The 18,554-nt window shown below is 40.8% G+C and overlaps 1 protein-coding gene across 1 annotated transcript; it reads left to right on the top strand.

Annotated features, from left to right (window-relative positions):
- The first annotated feature begins 10,030 nt into the window (after positions 1 to 10,030).
- On the top strand, positions 10,031 to 18,469 carry APELA (apelin receptor early endogenous ligand). Its single transcript, XM_038136155.1, has 3 exons — positions 10,031 to 10,396; positions 10,832 to 10,941; positions 13,175 to 18,469. Exons 1-2 carry the CDS (start codon positions 10,321 to 10,323, stop codon positions 10,918 to 10,920), a joined length of 165 nt encoding a protein of 54 aa, XP_037992083.1. The 5' UTR covers positions 10,031 to 10,320; the 3' UTR covers positions 10,921 to 10,941; positions 13,175 to 18,469.
- The last annotated feature ends 85 nt before the right edge of the window (positions 18,470 to 18,554 follow it).

Below are 18,554 nucleotides of genomic sequence, written 5' to 3'. Positions count from 1 at the left end.
TTACTTAGCTGTTAGCACACTGTAAGTTAATGTGTAACAACTGCAACAAACCCTGCAAATAATGTATTTCAAGAAGACAGCTGTAAATCTCTGAGATCTATTTAAAATATCTACAAAAATTCTATATTAAAAGTGTGGTCGCAGTTCTATAAATATGACACTATAAATCATTTAAGTGTAATTTGGAGTTTAATAAAACTTCAATTTTTATTTGGGGTCTTCTCAGGTCTTCTTATAAAAACCAAACAGGAAAAAATATATCTGCAGTATAAAGGTTACCTTACCTTACCATTACCTGAGATTAGTACTGACACCCGCTGAGAAAATTATGCAGTATTTTCTTTATCTATAAAACTGTGAACCAAATTTGTTGCTGTTGAGATTCAAATAAAAGATTGGACTGGTTAAGGCAGGGGTAGAGTTCATTTTCTTCAGACTAGCTGGAATGGGGCTGTGTTTTGGATTTGTGCTGAACAGAGTGTTGATAATTCAGGGATGTTTTTGTTACTTCTGAGCAGGGCTTGCACAGATCCAAGCCCCTTTCTGCCCCTCACCCCACCCTACCAGCAAGGAGGCCAAGGGTATTCAAGGAGCTGGGAGGGGACACAGCTGGGACAGCTGACTCCCAGTGACCAAAGGGATATTCCAGACCTTATGGCATCATGCTCAGCATATACAGCTCAGGGAAGAAGAAGGACAGGGGGACACTTGGAGTGATGGTATTTGTATTCCCAAGTAACCATTATGTGTGATGCAACTCAGCTTTCCTGGGAATGACTGAATACCTGCCTGTCCATGGAAGTGGTGAATGAATTCCTTGCTTTGCTTTGCTTGCATGCCCAACTTTTGCTTTACCTTTTAAACTGTCTTTATCTCAACCTATGAATTCTCTCACTTTTACTATTTAGATCCTCTCCCCCATCCAACCATGGGAGTGTGAGGGAGCTGTGTTGTGGGGCTTAGTGGCCATCTGGGATTATACTATGATAAAGGTCCAAGTAAATTCATATTAATCCTTTGAAAAACAGGACAAGGAATAGCAAATTTGTTGGTGCCTTACAAAGGTGACTGCAGTCAATTTCTGTTTGAATTCTGAAAGAGTTTTCATATGCCTGCACTGTAAGTATTTAAAACCACAAAACCCTGCTGTTGCTATAGAGAAATGTGAAGCATCATATAAGGGTAGATGGTGGTCTATTTATTTTGCTACATGCCAGTGATGGACAGCAGAGGTAAGCTGCTGACCTTCAAGTGAATGCACTTATACTTTAATATAGATACTCCTCACATTAGTTATTTTTTTTCTCTAAGTACATAGCATTTTGGGGTTTCAGGCTGAAATTAGTAGCAGTTGAATGATGGCCTTAAATCAGTTAGGTCAGGAAGGCTACCCCTGTCACCGTGGCAGCACGGCCCTAGGAACAGTTGTAAACTCATCAGAGGATGTGAGCAAACACTCAGAAGCATGGTTATTTCACTGTTACACTGCCATGGTTACCTGGACTAGCACATTGAAACCTGCTATGGGGAAACCCCTGCAATGCTAAGAGCCTTGTGAAGAAGCTCATTCTATAAAACCATTCTTCACTGGGATTTCCAGTTGAAATGCTATCTGCAAGTTATCCAAGGTACAGCCCACATGACATTTTCTGTCTGCCAGAACAAGCTGTGGAGCTTGCAGCCTGTTCTCAGCTTCTCCCAGTCTTCAGGCCACAATACCCTCTCCACACCCTGTGAAAGCTGTACAACCACCACACAACAGATGGAAAACCAAAGCGCCTCTAAAGAAAGATAGCAGAAGCAAGACACTGCTGACACAAAAGCAATTCATTCAGCTGGTATTCTCCATCCTGATCCTTCCCAAGGGTGAAGACAACTAGGAAAAGGCTGCACGAGATGCCTGTGGCACACATTTGTGGCCACTTTTGCTAAAGCAGCCCCATGCAGCTCTGACACCAGGACACTGCACAGCTACCACATGCTGCTGTGCTGGGAAGGACTGTGGACTGGCCAAAAGAAGCTTCATATTCTATTTTGTGAAAATTAAAACTGTGATTTACTACCTATCAGCATCACAATATAGGCTTGAACCATGACATTCTGGCTGTCATTTTTCCATCCTGCATGTATCATGCCAGAAAAATCACTAAGACAATTTATTCCACTACAAGGTATACAAATCACTTTGGCCCCAAGTATATCCTGTAAGCACAGTGCTAGTAATCTACTACTCACCTTGGTCGCCCATTAAAAACAAAAATTTAAAAATCCCAACCAACCAAAAAAAAAAAAAACCAACAAAAAAATCCATCACAACAAACAAACAAACAAAACAACGATGACAAAAACCAAAAACAAACCCCACCATACAGGCAAAAAACCCCTCCATCAAACCATACAAAAAAAAAAAGACGGGAAAAAATTAGCAATCACTGCATAATGGAAGGACTGTCCAAAATGAACAAAATTTTGCATACCTGATATATTAGGATCTTTACCTCTGCATCTAGAATAATGTTATCTTTGTGCTTTTAACAGATTCAAATGCTGCAATGAGAAAAAATTTGAATGGAGACAGAACATATTTTGTTAAATAGCACATTTCAAAAGGAATGTTCATCAGGGTCTCTGGCAACAGACATTTATTACTATTTTGTAGAAATTTGCAAGCTGAAAATATTTACTAGCATTGAAAGCAAATAAAAATACTGCCAATTTCAACTGAGGGTTTCTAAGCCAATGATGCAACACATCTCATGAACTGCACTTCCTGACAACAGCTAAGTTATGCACATAACCTAACATAACCTCTCTTCCATGAAGCATGTATTTTGTCTGAGGGTTGATGGTTTGGGCTGCTGTTTTGTTTCCTGGATTCAGCTATTTTTGAGGGAGCACGGTATCCATTACAAAACTTTGATGAGTCTGGAGTCTCAAGATCTTCTTTGAGGGTTTAACACAATAATTCTTGGGGTAAACATTTAGATCAGCAAAATTCACTTTTAAGCTTTGTGCCTTTTATTCATGTTAGACATGATTATTATTTAAGATATATATTGCAGAAGCCAGACCAATGCTTTGCTGCTTCAGCTTCTACAGGATATTCTTTTGCCATATCCTGTACCTACTCTCAGGTTTTGCATGTATTTCCATTACATCATCCCTGCTAATTTAGTCTTTGGTCTTTCCATTGATAAAGAACTTTTCTACCCCCCAAAAAAAAACCAAACCAGCCAGGACCTTTTTTGGTATAGCTATAAGCACTGTACAGCCAGTAATCACTTTACTGGATTAGTACAGGGAGTGATAGATTACAGTGCTCTGTCTTGTGTTGGCTTTTTTCCTCAAAATTTCCCACCTTTCCTATCAGTGCAGCTTCAACAGAGGGAGAAATGGTAAGATCATTAGTGTGTGAGATCCACGGTGAGCATTGACCACAGCAGGCACCCAGCAAGTGCAGCAGTTAAAGCACTGAGATCTTCTCCAAGGCAATCTCTTCAGTTTGGCAGACTTGTTACCACAGCACATTACACAGCCATCCAGCCTATGTAATAAAAAAAAAGGTGCTGGCTGGCACAGAAAGATCTCACAAGTCTACATTGTAAAGCTTATAACTTGAACAATCTGTTATTAGTTAGAAGCATGCAACATCTAGAACAGCTAGCAAAAAGGCCAGTTATTACATAGGTGCTGTTACCCTAAATAGAGTAAGCACCACTAAACTTTTCAAATAAGCAAAACTATATATAATGCAACCAGAAAACATTAGCCTTTCCCACACAAACAACATAGGAATTCAATGAAAGTCCACCATTTCCCTAAATATAAGCTTGACTTTCTTGCCTCCATTCTTTTTCTTGTGTTCATATATTTTATTCGAACATAAGCTTGCAATTCCTTTTTTTTCAGATTGATGGTCAGAAAAGCAGAGAAACCATAGATACCTTCTCTTCTTTTGCACCTCTCACCAGCTGTGTTTGCCACAGCAAGGCTGACCTTCCAGATCACAGCAGATCAAGAAATAATTCAGATAGGAAACATTGAAAGGGCAGTGTCACGGCCCAGAGGTTGATAAAGAGCAAAGCAGCTCTGCAACCTTTTTGCCAGGAGGCAAAGTTCAGAGAACTGTACTAAACAGGTCCAAACCCCTACATAAAGCACATATTTCACCTGGTTTCAAGATGATGACCAGGCTTGCAGAGGGTTAACATTAATGGTGACAACTATTTCGAATATTAAAACATTACATCACACGAGACTCCCTGATGGGAACTTCTGCTCACTCCTGCTACAGAGCAGCTTCATGAGACACCATATCCCTAATGCTAACATGCAAGCAATACAGAAAAAGGATCTGCTGAAGCTGCAACCCAAATTTACTACCTGAAGCCAAAAGTATAAATATGCAAAAAGCTGGAGGTAATTTGAAATTCTCTTTCAGGCAATCACTCAAACCATCTTTACAGAAATTTGCCAAGCCTGTCCTAACACCTCCTGCATTAGAATTTTACTGTGGCTAGTGGCTGCCCAAATCTAAAACAGAAGATCAGTTATGTAGCAAATTATCTCCAGGAAGTTAACTCTTCCTGTCTGAAAAGCTTACAGAAATTTGTACAACTAAATGGATAGCTTTAGGTAGGACTAATAATTTCCTGACTGCATGTGAAGCTCTAAAACCTGGAGTTTACGACAAAAATATGTCTGTATTTCTTTCCTGAAATTTTCCTAGTAAATATAAACAGCAACTTCAATGTTAAATACTACAGTAAGCACCTCTCTTGCCTACACGTGTGTGTTCTAGCTGCAGCAGAAAGATACAAATATGTTTGCCTTATTTACAATATAACTTCTCAGACTTTTCTTTATAACATGAAAAACATACTTTAGAAAATACTTTCCCTGTTGAAACCTAGGACATTAAGGGTCTGGATATGCAAGGGGGTTACATATTTGAAAATAAACCAGCAAATAAAAATTTATTACAGAACCTTGAGCTTTGCAAGAATTGTGGAGTTTTTCTTAAACATCATTTATTCAAGACAATATAAATGACTTTTTAAATTTAAAAAGCTCTGAAATTATGACCAGTGCCAGAGAAGAATCTGACCCCAAATGGGTTGCCTGAAATGGAACATGAGGTTGCACTGGAGGGGATCAGAGCCACTGCTGCTCCAGAGCTGACCTCTTTGTTTTCCTATTAGGAAGAAATATGCGTATGTATTTCCTAGATGAATCTTAGAATCAAATTTACTTCTAAGGGATGGAAGGAAACAGAAAAATAAGTGCACCTTGGAGCCCATGTATTTTCCTTAAGTAAAAAAGAAAATTCATCAATACAGTTCCATAGGTAACTGATAAAATTGTCTTTTGTCTAGGAGGGACTTCATAATTTATGATTATTCTGGAGCAGGGCTGGTATTTCATTGTATTTTAAAAAATCAACCATACAGATTGTAGGGTCACAGAAGTAAGCCAGACTAAGTCTACCAGAGCATGTTTTACTTCTATTATTATTCTAATTATTGTAATTATGACTTGTATTGCAGTAAGAACCTGGAAATTATGGCAGGAACACAGAATACTTTCTTCCCAGATAAAAATTAAAGAAAATGTACTTTCCAGGTAGTGTATCTCTGCAACTCACATAGAAAACATTAAAAAAGTTATGCAGGGTTCAGCCTGGTCTGAGCCATCCCCATTTCCTTTCCTTGAGCACATCTGTCTCCAGTGTCAGGTTACTAGTGCACATTCCTTCTGCTTGCTGACTACCATTTTCTTCCGGAGCACAGTCTCCCCCCAGGCAGGAAAGGCAGTGAGCACAAATAGGCAGGGAAGTGGATTTATTTTCCTCCAGAAAAAGCCATAAAATGGCAAACAGGAGGAATACAGTTTTGTTTCTGGGTAGGTTTTCATTTCCAAGAGCAGATAAAATTCAGGACAGAGTTTTCTCCTCAAATCATAATTTTTGAGCTAATGAGTTTTGCCCAGAAAAAGTAGTCTTCATGATTACAGTCAACGAAGAAGGCAAACATTGTATTTGGCATCTGGTGCTGTACCCTGGGCTGAAGAAAAAACATCCTTTATATTCATGGTAGGCACATGGACCCCATAAAACCATGAGATAATAATCCCAGTGAAATCTGTGGTAAAAAAAAATCACAGACACCTAAACAACATTTCAAAATTTATCCCTGTGAGCATTTCTTGGCCAACTTCTTCTTTTCAAGTGGTTACTCACATGATCTTTTTGCATTTTTAAAATTTTGTTTGTTGCACAGCCCACTTACCATCTTGCAATGTAATAGAAAGGAGCAAGGAAAAGCTGAGAACTTTCCCTTGTGACACTTGCACTTTGACTCGAAGATATGCTTCACAAAATTCTTTTGACCCGTAAACACGTTTATCCCAGATCTTGTCTGGTTCGTGAAATAATTCCTCTGGATCAGCAGGATGGATTAATCTGGGGAAAACCAAGTTAGAAAATCTGACTAGAAACTTCAGTATTATATCTTATCTGACAGCTTCAAGTCAAAATAAACAAGAATTCTCACTTATTATCAGTTACTGTCACTGCTGAGCATTCAGCATGGTTTCTTATGAAACAGTGGAGATCCAGAATGATCTATGTATTTTCACAGGCTTCTTAAAGGGGAAGAGCTACTATCCAAGAGGTATCTGAGATAGCAGGATTGAAACCAGTATTGCCATATATAGCAATTAATTCCTGTACTTTAGAAGCATCACTTAACATTTTATACTGATAGCATTTGAAAGCTGTTTTTAAATATTAAGGATAAACACTAGAGTTTATAATTATGTGCTGGCCTTCAAACCAAAGTTAGTATTCAATTTCTGAATAGCAGAGCAATCGGGAATGCTAATTAATCTCTTACTCCATACTAGGAGGTGCCAAATTTTCTTTCTCTCCTCTTGTAATCATCCAAACTTATTCTATTACTTAATACTGTGCATTTTACTGCCTCCTCACATTATGTCATCTTTTCTTTCCAGTGACTTGCTCTTTCATTTATCGAGGTAATTTTTATTCTTCTATATGTCACAAAATGATTTGATATTCCCTTGGCCACTTTTCCTTTATTTCTTCCAGTATTATTACTAGAAATGGCACCACGTTTTCAAAATTTTTCCCCAAATACGACTGTAGCAGCATCTCTACTGAATGTGCCACCCAGAACAAAGAACCAGAGAATTGATACAGTACTTACTGAAATGTGTTAAGCAAAAGATAATGTTGTGTGTTACTTACAGTTAATGTTTGATATTCAGGAAAGGCAGTTCCTATTCCACACTTTCAAAATTGTTTCTGCAATATGCTAACTATTTTTTTCACTTTCTGGATGTAAATAGATAATCTGACTATTTGATCTTATCAAGGAGGAAATAAGGAAGGGAATGTCTGTTGGAGAAGTAGCAATGATAGAGGTAATAAATGCTGAAATCATCATTCCTTTTTTATGTTCCTTCCAGATTATAAGAGAAGGAAAGCTTTTGATTCAAATAACCAATTATCCTAGCTCATAAAGCGTTATCTACAGACTTCCAGCTTTCCTATGCACTTTACATTCCCTCTCCTCTTAAGCCAGCACAAACCCCACCAGCAAACACTGTGAAAAAGGCAGAACTATTACATCACTACATTCTACCGAGTTGTTATTTGCCTGATTTCAAGTAGCACTATGCCACATGAAAGTAAGTACCTGAAGGAAAGCTGCTTGCAAAAGAGCTACAAGCTCCAGAGTGGAGCTGTATTACATTTTAGAAATTATTTTAGTGGGGAAACATAAAATTATTACTGCATCTTACATGAAAATTATAATAACTGTCATGCTCATGTTATAGTGGCTTGGATTTTATTAGTCAAATAAGCATTTGTAAACTTTGGCACAGAGTTAACAGAGGAATTAACAGATTATAGTAGACAAAACTGGAAAAAACACAATAAATATTGCACTTAATGATTGCATCTTACTCAAGTCCCCTAAATTTAATGTCACCTGAGAAGTCTGTAAACTTCACCACATTCAGGTGCAGAAGAAGCCTGGATAGCCCGAGGGACTGGCAATAGTCTATGCATTCTTTCTGCCTTTCAGCTTTCTGCAGAGTCCCTATCACTTTGAAGTCTTTCCACCTTAAGGTTATGAGCCTGAACCTCACCTGCTGAATGAAAGTGATGGTCATCTGCAGGGCTGTATGAATGAGGTGGCCAGTGTGTTCTCATTCACGGGGAGCAAGAGAACACATCCCTAAACTTGTCCTAGTGCAGACAGAATGACATTTAGGATACTGAGAATGTAACCCTGGCTCTGTTACAAACTCTTGAGTGATCTGAGCACAGGATTCCTCTCCTACTCCACCACGTTTGTACTTGAATTTATAACCCCTTTAAGAAAATTCTGTCACTGCCACCACGGGACCCTGATTTCAGCTGAGCTAGTAGCAATAATATTAGAAAAAGTTCACTTTAAAGGCCAGAAATCACAAAGAGAAAACTTAACGACCACCAAGCTGTAAAGAAGAACACTGGGATGTGTCTTCTGGTTATAACAGACAAATCTGATCAACCAGCAGAGGATTTTCCTTTTGTTTTCCTGTTTTGTCTGAGACACCTTCCTCAGCAGTCTTGGTATAATTTTAAAACAACATTTATTAACTATTTCCTCCATGTATTCAAGCTGCAATTTGTCTTTAAATTGATATGGGCATACTCTACCTAGACAAATTTGGTAATGATGTAATGATGTATATACAAGTAATGATGTATAACTCTACTAGTGAGTAGACTGCACTAATAATATAATAATAATAATAATATAATATAATATAATATAATATATATTATATTACATATAATATAATATAATAACTAATAATAATAACTGCACTAATGAGTTAAATAGGTTTTTAAACAAAATGGGAAAGCCCACAATAAGGGAAAGCAATACAGGACCTACTGAATTAAAACAAAACAAAACAGAAACCAAACAATAAAATCCCAACAAGCCAAGTATAAATTCCATTCTTTGAGGAAATAGGCAAATAACAACTTTATCCAACTCTCAATAACAGTTACCTAGTAATAATAGTAGTGCTTCACTTATATAGAAATGTACTCCTTCCTGCAGGTTCTGGAACAGAAATTTTTCCCAGAAAGGAACAAATTTTAATTTTTTTTTCCCAAATAACTAGGTGCTATTTCATCACAAGAAATCAGCAGGTTGGGAAAAAAAAAAAAAAAAAAAAAACCAGTCGAATTCCAACTGATGCCAGTAATTCACTGGATTTCAAAGCCATCAGTGCTGCTCCCAAATTCCACAGGTTTTGCCTTTTATTTTCTTCAGGCTTGGGTATCTGCACCAGTTGGTTTCAGTGGTGTGTTAAAGCGAGCTCTCATCGTAATCAAGTGTAAATATAATGCAATGTACAGGTGGGCTATGGAAATAGATATCCCATCCAAAACTGCTGGCCTCAAACTGGCACTGCTGGAACAGATATACCTATTTTACCCTACACGGTAAAAAACCAAACCAAACCAAAACAAAAACCTCACAAATTAATTCCTGAATATTCTGATCCTTTAAAAATAGTTGACGGTACAAAAGACACCCATTAGTCTTAAGTACTGCCAGTTTCACTTTGAATAGCCACAACTTCGCAGGTATTTTGGAGAAGAGAGAAAGCATTTGAGCTGGGACAAGGGCCATGCTTGGGGGGCTTCCCTGCCCCCGCTTTCGGGGAGGGGGAACAAAGGTCGGGGGGGCACTTCCTGCCCCTGCCATTGGTGTCTGCATGTGGGACCAATATGGGCAATGCAAAGTTTAAACAGTTGCAAATGGGGGAGGGAACATCGGGGCTTGTTTTACATATGTTTTTTTCCTGGCCGGGCTGAATTTAAAGTGGAGTGGCCGCATTGTTCGAGAGGTTCCTTGCCCCTCCGCATTGACAGGAGCTGCTGTTTACACGGGCTTTTCATTCCTGCGCTGTTTGCTTATGGAAAATAAGGGGGAGTGACAGAAAAAGAGAGAAAGGGAGAAGGGGAGAGAGGGAGGCCCGGAGAGGAGCGCAGCCCAGGAGCCTCGGCGCTGCCTGATCATTAACCCCGCCGGCGGAGGCGGCGGGCCCTGGCTCCCCGGCCTGGCCCTGGCATGTGAGCGCGGGGCTGCGGGCGCTGCCGGCCCCTCACGGCCCGCGGGCGGCTGTGCGTGCATTTCCTCGCCGGCACTCACACACACACATACACACACACGCTTATACACACACATACACACACCCCCAGAGCGCGCCTCCGCCCTGACTGCAGACATGAGGCTCCAGCTGCTGCTTTGGATCGTGGCTGTGCTCCTGGCGAGCCTCCTCCCAGCCTGCGGACAGCGGCCAGGTAGGCGATGCCTCAGCGCGATGCTTGTGCCGGGGAGGGAGCCGGGGGTTCGTGCCCGCCGTGGGCACCTCCGGCGTGTTCGTCTGAGCGCGTCCCGCCCGCGGTTTGTGACCTCCGGGACGAGTTTGGACCGGGCGCATCCATCTGTGCGCTTCATCCCTACTTCTAGCGGCAGCGGGAGGGGATGCTTCGCCTATCCCAGGAGTCTGGCTACTTTGGGGGAGGCGGGGAGGTCGGGGGGACGAACAGGGAAATAGGGACCCGAGGTGGGCAACTGTTGCGGACTTGCTACGGGAATCGCCGGCGGCACGGGTGGGCACGGCCACGGGCACCGGGGAGCACCAGGGGTCGCCGGGGCCGGCCCGTCCCGGGGAGAGGCGCTACCGGCGGCCCCTCTCACGCCTCGCTTCCCTCCCTCCCTCCTTGTCTTCGCAGCCAACCTGGCGCTGCGCAGGAAGCTCCACCGGCACGGCTGCTCCCACCGGCGCTGCATGCCGCTCCACTCCAGGGTGCCCTTCCCCTGAGCCCCGGCGGAGCGCGGCCAGGTAAGCCCGCGGGTGTGGGGCCGCAGTGAGCGCCTCTGGGAATCCACTCCTGCCTTTGGAGCATTGCGGAGGCATGGCTGCACCCGGGCTTCCCTCCTTTGGTTTGGAAACGGGGCTTTGGAGTTGCGCGCGGCGGGGCGGTCGCTGTCCCGGGGCTGGGGCGCGGGTCCCGCCGGACGCTGTAGCTTTCTCCCCCTTCCAGGCCACCCCGCCTGCCAAGTGCCTTCTTGAGGCAGTGAAAAGCGACTGATCCCGCTAATAAGGCCGAACGCTGCCCTCCGGGGCTGTTGGCAAAGCTGCGGGGCAAAGAGTGTCACTAGTGGAAAGGCTGGGTAAAGCGGCACTTTACGGAGGATGCTCCGGGGCTGCAAGCGCTGACACTTTCCCCGTGCTGGATGCAGGGGGAAGTCACCTCACTCTGCCCGTCAGTAACATAAAGGTAGCAGCACTCAAACCACTTCAAAGGGGACTGTAATTCTTAATCATTGTCAGCGAAAGACTTTCAGCTCCTCGGATGAAAGGCTATACAAGTGCAAAACATTAATGCTTTATAGCTGATGAGGGCAGATACATTCAAATACTAAGTGACTGCAGAAGCACACAGGTAGCATATGCTAATACGGTAGGCATCAAAAGGAAACCAGGCGCTCTTTGCAATTTAAGAATGAATAAAACATGCAGTCAGTAGTTTTGCATCTTTGAAACTCATTATATATTAAAATAATGTTGTAGCCCCAGGCATGTCAGCATCCTAAATAAATGGTGGCGGCATCTGCACTCTGGAGCCAAGATGTTTCGATTTACTAAGTGGTTAACTATGAAAAGGAGACTTAAGTAAAACTTTTAACAATCCTATACCAAGCATCTTGTCAATGCATAAACTGCCCTGGTGAAAAGAACCTACACCACTCCCAAAACAGCCATGCAAAAGGGTACCATTCCACTCTATAGTGCTGGCCCATAAACACATGAAATGGTATGGTATACTGGCAAGTTTGTGAGGTTGCAAAAAAAAAGATTGCCATATCTTAGAGTGAATCTCAGATGGGTTGCATACTGAGTGGCAGAATTGAGATGCAAGTAGAAAGCACATGCCAGAAGGATGCTTTACTACTGAATGCCATGTCTCCTCACTGCTACATTTAAACAAGAGACAGATTAAATGATACTCCAGCATCATTTTAAGCTTAAGCCTAAAAAGATAAGCAATTGGATCGATTCATGCAGCTGGCAGAGACTGAATGGAGAGAGGGACAGAGGAGTGTAGGCCCAGTGGGTTTGTGAATCAATTCAGAATTATTTGCTTCAGTTCCTAAGAGTACATTTAACTCCCTTTCCTTCATTCAACATCCATGTCTGGAAATTGTGTAGAAAGCATCTACACTTTCTGTAACGTGGTCTGAAGCCTCACATAATGAATGCATTTTGCTTGAGACTGCAGCAGCTGCATTATACCTGTGCACTTCAACTGGAATTCCTTTCCCCACAGAATATTAAGATAAAAGGTATTTTCAGTTATCTCCTTTTCTTTGGGAAGCTGATTTCTTGTAACAAAAGTCAGTGACCAAGCAAAACAGTGTACTGACTAATTCTCAATAAATTTTGCAGACATGTAGCTGAAGATCCTTCTGCTTTATAAAGCTGTTTAGAACTCAGTAAACCTCTACTAGGGCATAAGGGGAGACAGGCACCTGAACTAACTCTCTTAACTTCAGTCATTGTGGGTGCTATCCTTTATCTTAAGTAGGATTTACCACCTACGTTTACATTCCCTTCCAGTTTTAGTCCAAATTCAGCAAATATTTACATGCCTGGGTTGCTTGACTCACATGAGTAATCTTATTGATCTCAGTGGAGTTGTACATATGGATAGAGCCATTTGCAGATGCAAAGAGGATGCACTCTTAAGCCTGAATTTCAACTAGTCGTTGGAAACTAAAATGAGCATAGCAGCCTCTTGTAGCATTTGAAATTAGATGATTGAATTTGATTTTTCATCAGTTCCATGCAGAAAACACAGGAAAAAAAGGAAGAAAATTTTATATTAGCAGCCTTCTTGCTTTTGTCTTTTTTTTTTTCTTCAACTTTGCAGCTGAAATTTCCAAATTAAGAAATATTATTCCAAATTTCATCCACGTGTTTCATAAATAATGTATTCTGTTCTGTATGAGACTTATTTAGACTACTAAATCTCTCATTAATATTTATCTCCTTTTCTTCTTTTTTCCCCCAGCAACTTCACGCTGGACTTTTCAGTGTTTTAAAGGAGCAACAGTTAAACTGATATGAGAAGTTTGTCAAAAGTGCAGATCAACAACAGGTGACCTGACAGCCACCACAGTGCCATCTTCAGCAGTCCTGTCTGTCACATTCTACTGGACCTGGACTAAAGGCCCCTGTCTCACAGCCTAAGAAGTAGTGGGGGGGAGAAGCATGGTGATGGGGGACGTACATGAACTTACCTGGTGGAATCATTCCCTGCAAATTATTTGGCTCTCACAATGACTAGTGAAAGATCAAATCAAACATCAGGTAGATTTTGATCTGAGCTGGATTTCCAGTGGCAGTCAGAAGGAAGGATCTGTCCAAGGGCACTCTTGATGATAGAGAATATTCAGACTGAGTGAAATTGAAAGTGCTGTTGGCTACTCAGTTCAGGCTGTGTTTAGGATGAAATAGTATCAGATTCCAGTATGGAATTCTGAAAGTTCATTTTTTGTTTATACTTTTATATATTAATAATATATACATATATGTTTTAACATCTAACATTACATTTTTATGGAATTACCTTAATAACATAGAATGCATTACTGTAATAGCACCAAAGCCAGCACCACACAAGTGGTCCCACTGGCTTCATGTATAGAAAGCATAGTAAGAGTTTACAATATAATAAAGCAAAGAGAGTGATATCCCTCATTCTATAGATAGAGAATTGAAGCACACAGAGATAAGAGATTAGCCAAGGGTCATGCAAAACTGATAACTCAGATCTCTCAAGCCAGGCCTTAAGGTCAAGCCCATCCTCCTGTCTAATGAGCTGTTACTGCAAAGCCTATCATTTGTTTTCTTAAAGTGGGCTGCCAAACCAGACAGTTAAAACATGCTTGAAAATTCAGTACTACAGAGCTATTTGCTTAATAGTAGTTTTCCTAAAATACCCGCTGCAGTATTATAAATAGAGCATAAAAATAGACCATTGAAAAGAATCCTTTGTTTGGTCAGCCCTAGTGTTGCATAGCACTCTATTCCTGTAATTTAAATGAATGGGATATTTGAACATAGCACTACAATGAATGAAGACTTCAAACAGAAAACAGGCTGTTCTTTTCAACACTGGAGGTCAGGAATACATTGAGCTTTTAGTCTGAGTTTTGGTCTTTGAAACGTATGCTTCACATCTGCCTTTTATATCAGCAGAAATTACCTACCTACATCTAAAGGAAAATGTGGTAGCCCTTTTGTTATCATAACTGAAACAACCTGAAAATAAAACATACCCAAATTTTTAAGTCATTGCACTAGACCTGAAATGCCAACATTTTTTACAAAATATATAAAGACTATCAAAGATCAGAAGTGTCGTGGTTTAAATCTGGTATTACTGGTTTTTTTTCTTACAACACATAGTTTCTAATAATTGAAAGAACAGCAAATAGGAAAAAAGCTGGATAGCTGAAACTTTCTAATCAGCGGGCATATGTAACCCCTTATCTCTAACAACTTGAAACTTTACTTGAATTAATACTGGCAGAGTTTAATAGGAGTTACAAATTTCTCTCCATGAAAAAGAATTAAAATGTAACTTCAGACCCAGTTCTGGAGTTGTGTAAAACCATCATAAAAAGGTGGTCAAACCTATCTAAAACAACAAGCAGTCCTGCAGGTAAATCTTTGGAGTCTTGAATAAAAAAGCAGTTTCCCAAAGAGGCGTTCTCCCACTTATATATATATATTTTTTTTTAAATTTTTTATTTAACTCTGCTTTGATATGTATCCTTTGCTCTCTCTGTTTAGAACTACAGGTAAAGAGTGTGGGAAAGCAAGAAAGGTGAAGAGTAGCCATTTTACAGTTACGTCTCATGAATAAGTATAAGGATCTATTGTAGCACTGGATCTATTATATAACCGCAATTATTCAATTAACTTTCATAATATGGTAAAAAAAACATAATGTATCTATCAAAAAACTATAAATGCATGTTCCTTCACAGAAGTAAAAATAACAGAGCACACTAGGAAGCCCGCTGGCAGACTACAAAATTATTCTAAATATCTGTTCTTTAAAGGCATTCTGATACAATCAAATCTGCTTTGAAAACGGTATTAATTGTGAGCTTCAAAAGATATATGTTTATCAACTAGCTGGTTGATTGTATATTTTGTAAAAAGATAGTATGGATTTCAAATAATATCTTACTTGAAATAAATAATAATTTTGTACACTCCTCAAAGTCTGTATTCTTCAGCTGTTAAAGACAATGCATCTAAAGAAAATTGAGAACTTGCCTATTTTCCCTGTGGATTAGTATAAGAATCAGTGTTTGAAATTTTTTTACTCAATTTCTGACACAAATAAATGATAGCTAATAATGGAAAAAAATTCCTGACATCTTCTGTCTTTATAAAAATGCAAAATTCTGATTCAAGTCAGATTTGCATTTGACTTTGTTGAGACTATCTGTTTCCATTTGATGTGCAAAACATAAGGCTTGTGGTAAGAATGGCTTTGCATGATAACAGTGTGATCACATCTATAAATTTGAATAATTTGGACACAGTTCTGCAACAGCCAAACTGACTGAGCTCTCCCTGTGCATGTACCCGTGTACGTTTGAAGGCAGCTTGCACAAGTACAAATTGCTCTTTACTCAAAGTCAGAAGTGATATTTGCATGGATGTAATCTAGCAAGACTTGATCCCAAGATAGATTAAGACCTCAAATTCTAGAAGGCAAAACGTGAGTTTCTAAAGCATTGAATTAAATCCTTGTCTTGTACATAGTTGTAATATGGGAAAAAAGAAAATTTGATTTGAAAGTACTTGATTTCATTAAGTTCTGTAACAGCAGGTCAGCAGGAAACGGAGGTAAATGCAAGGCTTTGGTGAGAAACAACAGTTTAGCATGTTCCCAAAGGATAATAAACAATTCACCTCTTCCCTTTCCAGTATGGAAAAAAGGAAATTATAGGAGAATAAAGACTGGAAATATTTCCCTTACGCCACATACACATGCTATAAATATCTCCGTATCTACACAAAGCCAAATTTTGCTAAGGGTCACAAAATATTAAATTTGACATCAATCAGGAGAAACATTAGTATGGCAAATAGGTTTCAAATGTTGACTACCAGAGTACAATTAGCCCACTGATCTCTGACTACTTGCTCTTCTACTGGCCTTTCTCTTTCTTGCTAGTGATCAGATGCAAAATATTTGTGCAAAGCAGGAAACACTCCAACAGCACAAACAGGGCAACATGGCTTTTAGAAAGCCTAACTCATTCCAAGGCTGAAGCTGCTTTTCCATGTCTCGAGTTACCTGTTCAGACTGTTGTCTGCCCAAGTCTCTGGTCCTTGCTGCAACCTTGTTTTTTAGATTAAGAAGGACTTCCCCTAGAGCAAGACTGCTTAACTCCATGTTAGTTACTTACACGTTAGTGTAGAACCTTACAGCAGGAAAACCCTGTTAAAATCTTTTACAATCAGTGATTTCCCTCATGGAGTGGAATACTGAAGTGTTTATATGGAATATCCACTATGAGCGATTCAGAAAGACAAAACAGAAATACCGACTGAGAGTTTTCCCTCATGTAAGGTGCATTCACAAGAGATCATCACATCTTTTCTTTCCTGTCTACAGAATATTTAGCACAGTTCAGCATTTAATCTAAAAACTATTAAAACCCCACAGTGTGAACATTTTTCAGGCAACCCAATATATTCCTTCGGTAGCACAAAATACTTCTTTTCTCAGACCTAAAAACCATATATATTGGTTTTCTACAGAAACAAAAAGCTACTGGGGTAGCATTGAATAATAAAAAAGAGGATAAAATAATGATACATTATTTAAATTTTTATTTTGAGGTACAGTTTTAGCATGTATTAGGAAACATTCCTTCTCTTTCGTTATCTTCCTGCTGCCCCAGTTGCAATCAGGTAGCCCTTACCGAGACCTGCAAACACTGATTGATTGCAGTAGCTGTAGTTTATGTAGAGTATCACTTCAGCTGTTCAGAGTAACAGCTTTGCGGGTTTGCCACACCTCACCAGAGCAGGGCTGTGTTGGTGCTTAGCAAAGCACTGCTCTGCAGCACAGCACGTGCAAACCCCTGAGCTCACAAAGCAGCAAATTTTGTCCCCCCTGGAACTTGGACCCAATGCTCCAGTGCTTACTGCGTGCACAGCACACCATGGATTTCACTTCAGACAGTACAATCCAGCCCAGGAGCAGGTGCTGGCACTGCAGGGACCGGCACCCAGGCTGCCACACTGGGCATGGACAGCACTGGCCGCCCCAGCACCCAGCCTTGCAGCAGCAGAGAGGCGTCTGATAAACAGGATACAGCAGAACCAGAACAATTAGGAGTCATTGTTCAATTTAGCACTGTGGCATGTCAGACACAGCAAGGTCACAGCTGAGCTTCTTCTCCCTTGCACAGCAGCAGCCATTCACGCCTTCCTGGTGGCCTTTCAAGCAGCCGATTGCACACAGGGCCCCTGAGCACCTTCTGCAGACCAGTGAGCTCAGCCACGGGCAGGGCGGCGGCCAAGAGGAGGCAGGTGCCCACAGAACCAGAACACAGGTTCTGGTGCCCAGGCCCACAGAACCCAGCAACAGCATGCCATGCACTGGGGCAGGCAGCACAGGGGAACCTGGGGGCTGGAGAGCACTTCTGCCTCCAAACAAGGCTGGCCTTTGCCCATCTGCTGCAGACAAGGGGCATGGGGCTGCCACATACAGCAGCAGCTCCTACTTGACAATTCACCGTAGCTCTACCATGGCCAGAAGCTGAAGTGTTCAAGATTACCAACTCCTGGTTGGAGCCGATACAAATGTGAAAAGCCTCCACCCTGCCCAAAGAAAAAGCCTAAAGATACAAAGAAAACAAGATAGAGTTGAGAGTATGATAAAGATATAAAACTGAGGCCAGGGGTGGGTGGTTGTTATAATTTGTTATCACTTGTGTACTTAGGAAAGGTAACATTTAAAGGGCAGAAGATGTACATGTGTGTACAGCAAGCCATACTTGCCTTTTTTTCCAGGTACCATGTTCCACAGAAAGCAATGCTACTGGTTAATCCAAGGTTTACCTTGAGCAGGGAGAGAGAAGAGGAAGGTTTGAGTAATGACCTCAAAACAAGGGAATGCCATTCTGCCTCACTATGCAGCATCCTTCTCCATGTTGGAAAGAAACACAAGTGGCAGAGGAAGTCTCAAGCATGACAGAAAGGAACATTACCCAGAAAGGGGAATAAAACTAAACTTAGAGCTTCAAAACAAGCACACAGCTATCCTTGTTTGGCTAGTTTTGGCTGGTTTTAAGTGCCAACCCTGCTGTAAGAACTTCAGCATAACAGAAAAATCTGCACAGATTGCTTGTTGG

This window comes from Motacilla alba, chromosome 4 (genome assembly GCF_015832195.1).
Source record: "Motacilla alba alba isolate MOTALB_02 chromosome 4, Motacilla_alba_V1.0_pri, whole genome shotgun sequence".
Classification (NCBI taxonomy): domain Eukaryota; kingdom Metazoa; phylum Chordata; class Aves; order Passeriformes; family Motacillidae; genus Motacilla; species Motacilla alba.
The sequence above is the reverse complement of the archived record's forward strand: the minus strand, read 5'-3'. Positions and strand labels throughout refer to the sequence as shown.

What these genes read in the sequence shown, in the direction of transcription:
- APELA (XM_038136155.1), top strand. Translation starts at nt 10,321, where the DNA reads ATGAGGCTCCAGCTGCTGCTTTGGATCGTGGCTGTGCTCCTGGCGAGC. An exon ending in AGCCTGCGGACAGCGGCCAG is followed by an intron (nt 10,397 to 10,831) that starts GTAGGCGATGCC and finishes TTGTCTTCGCAG; the next exon opens with CCAACCTGGCGCTGCGCAGG.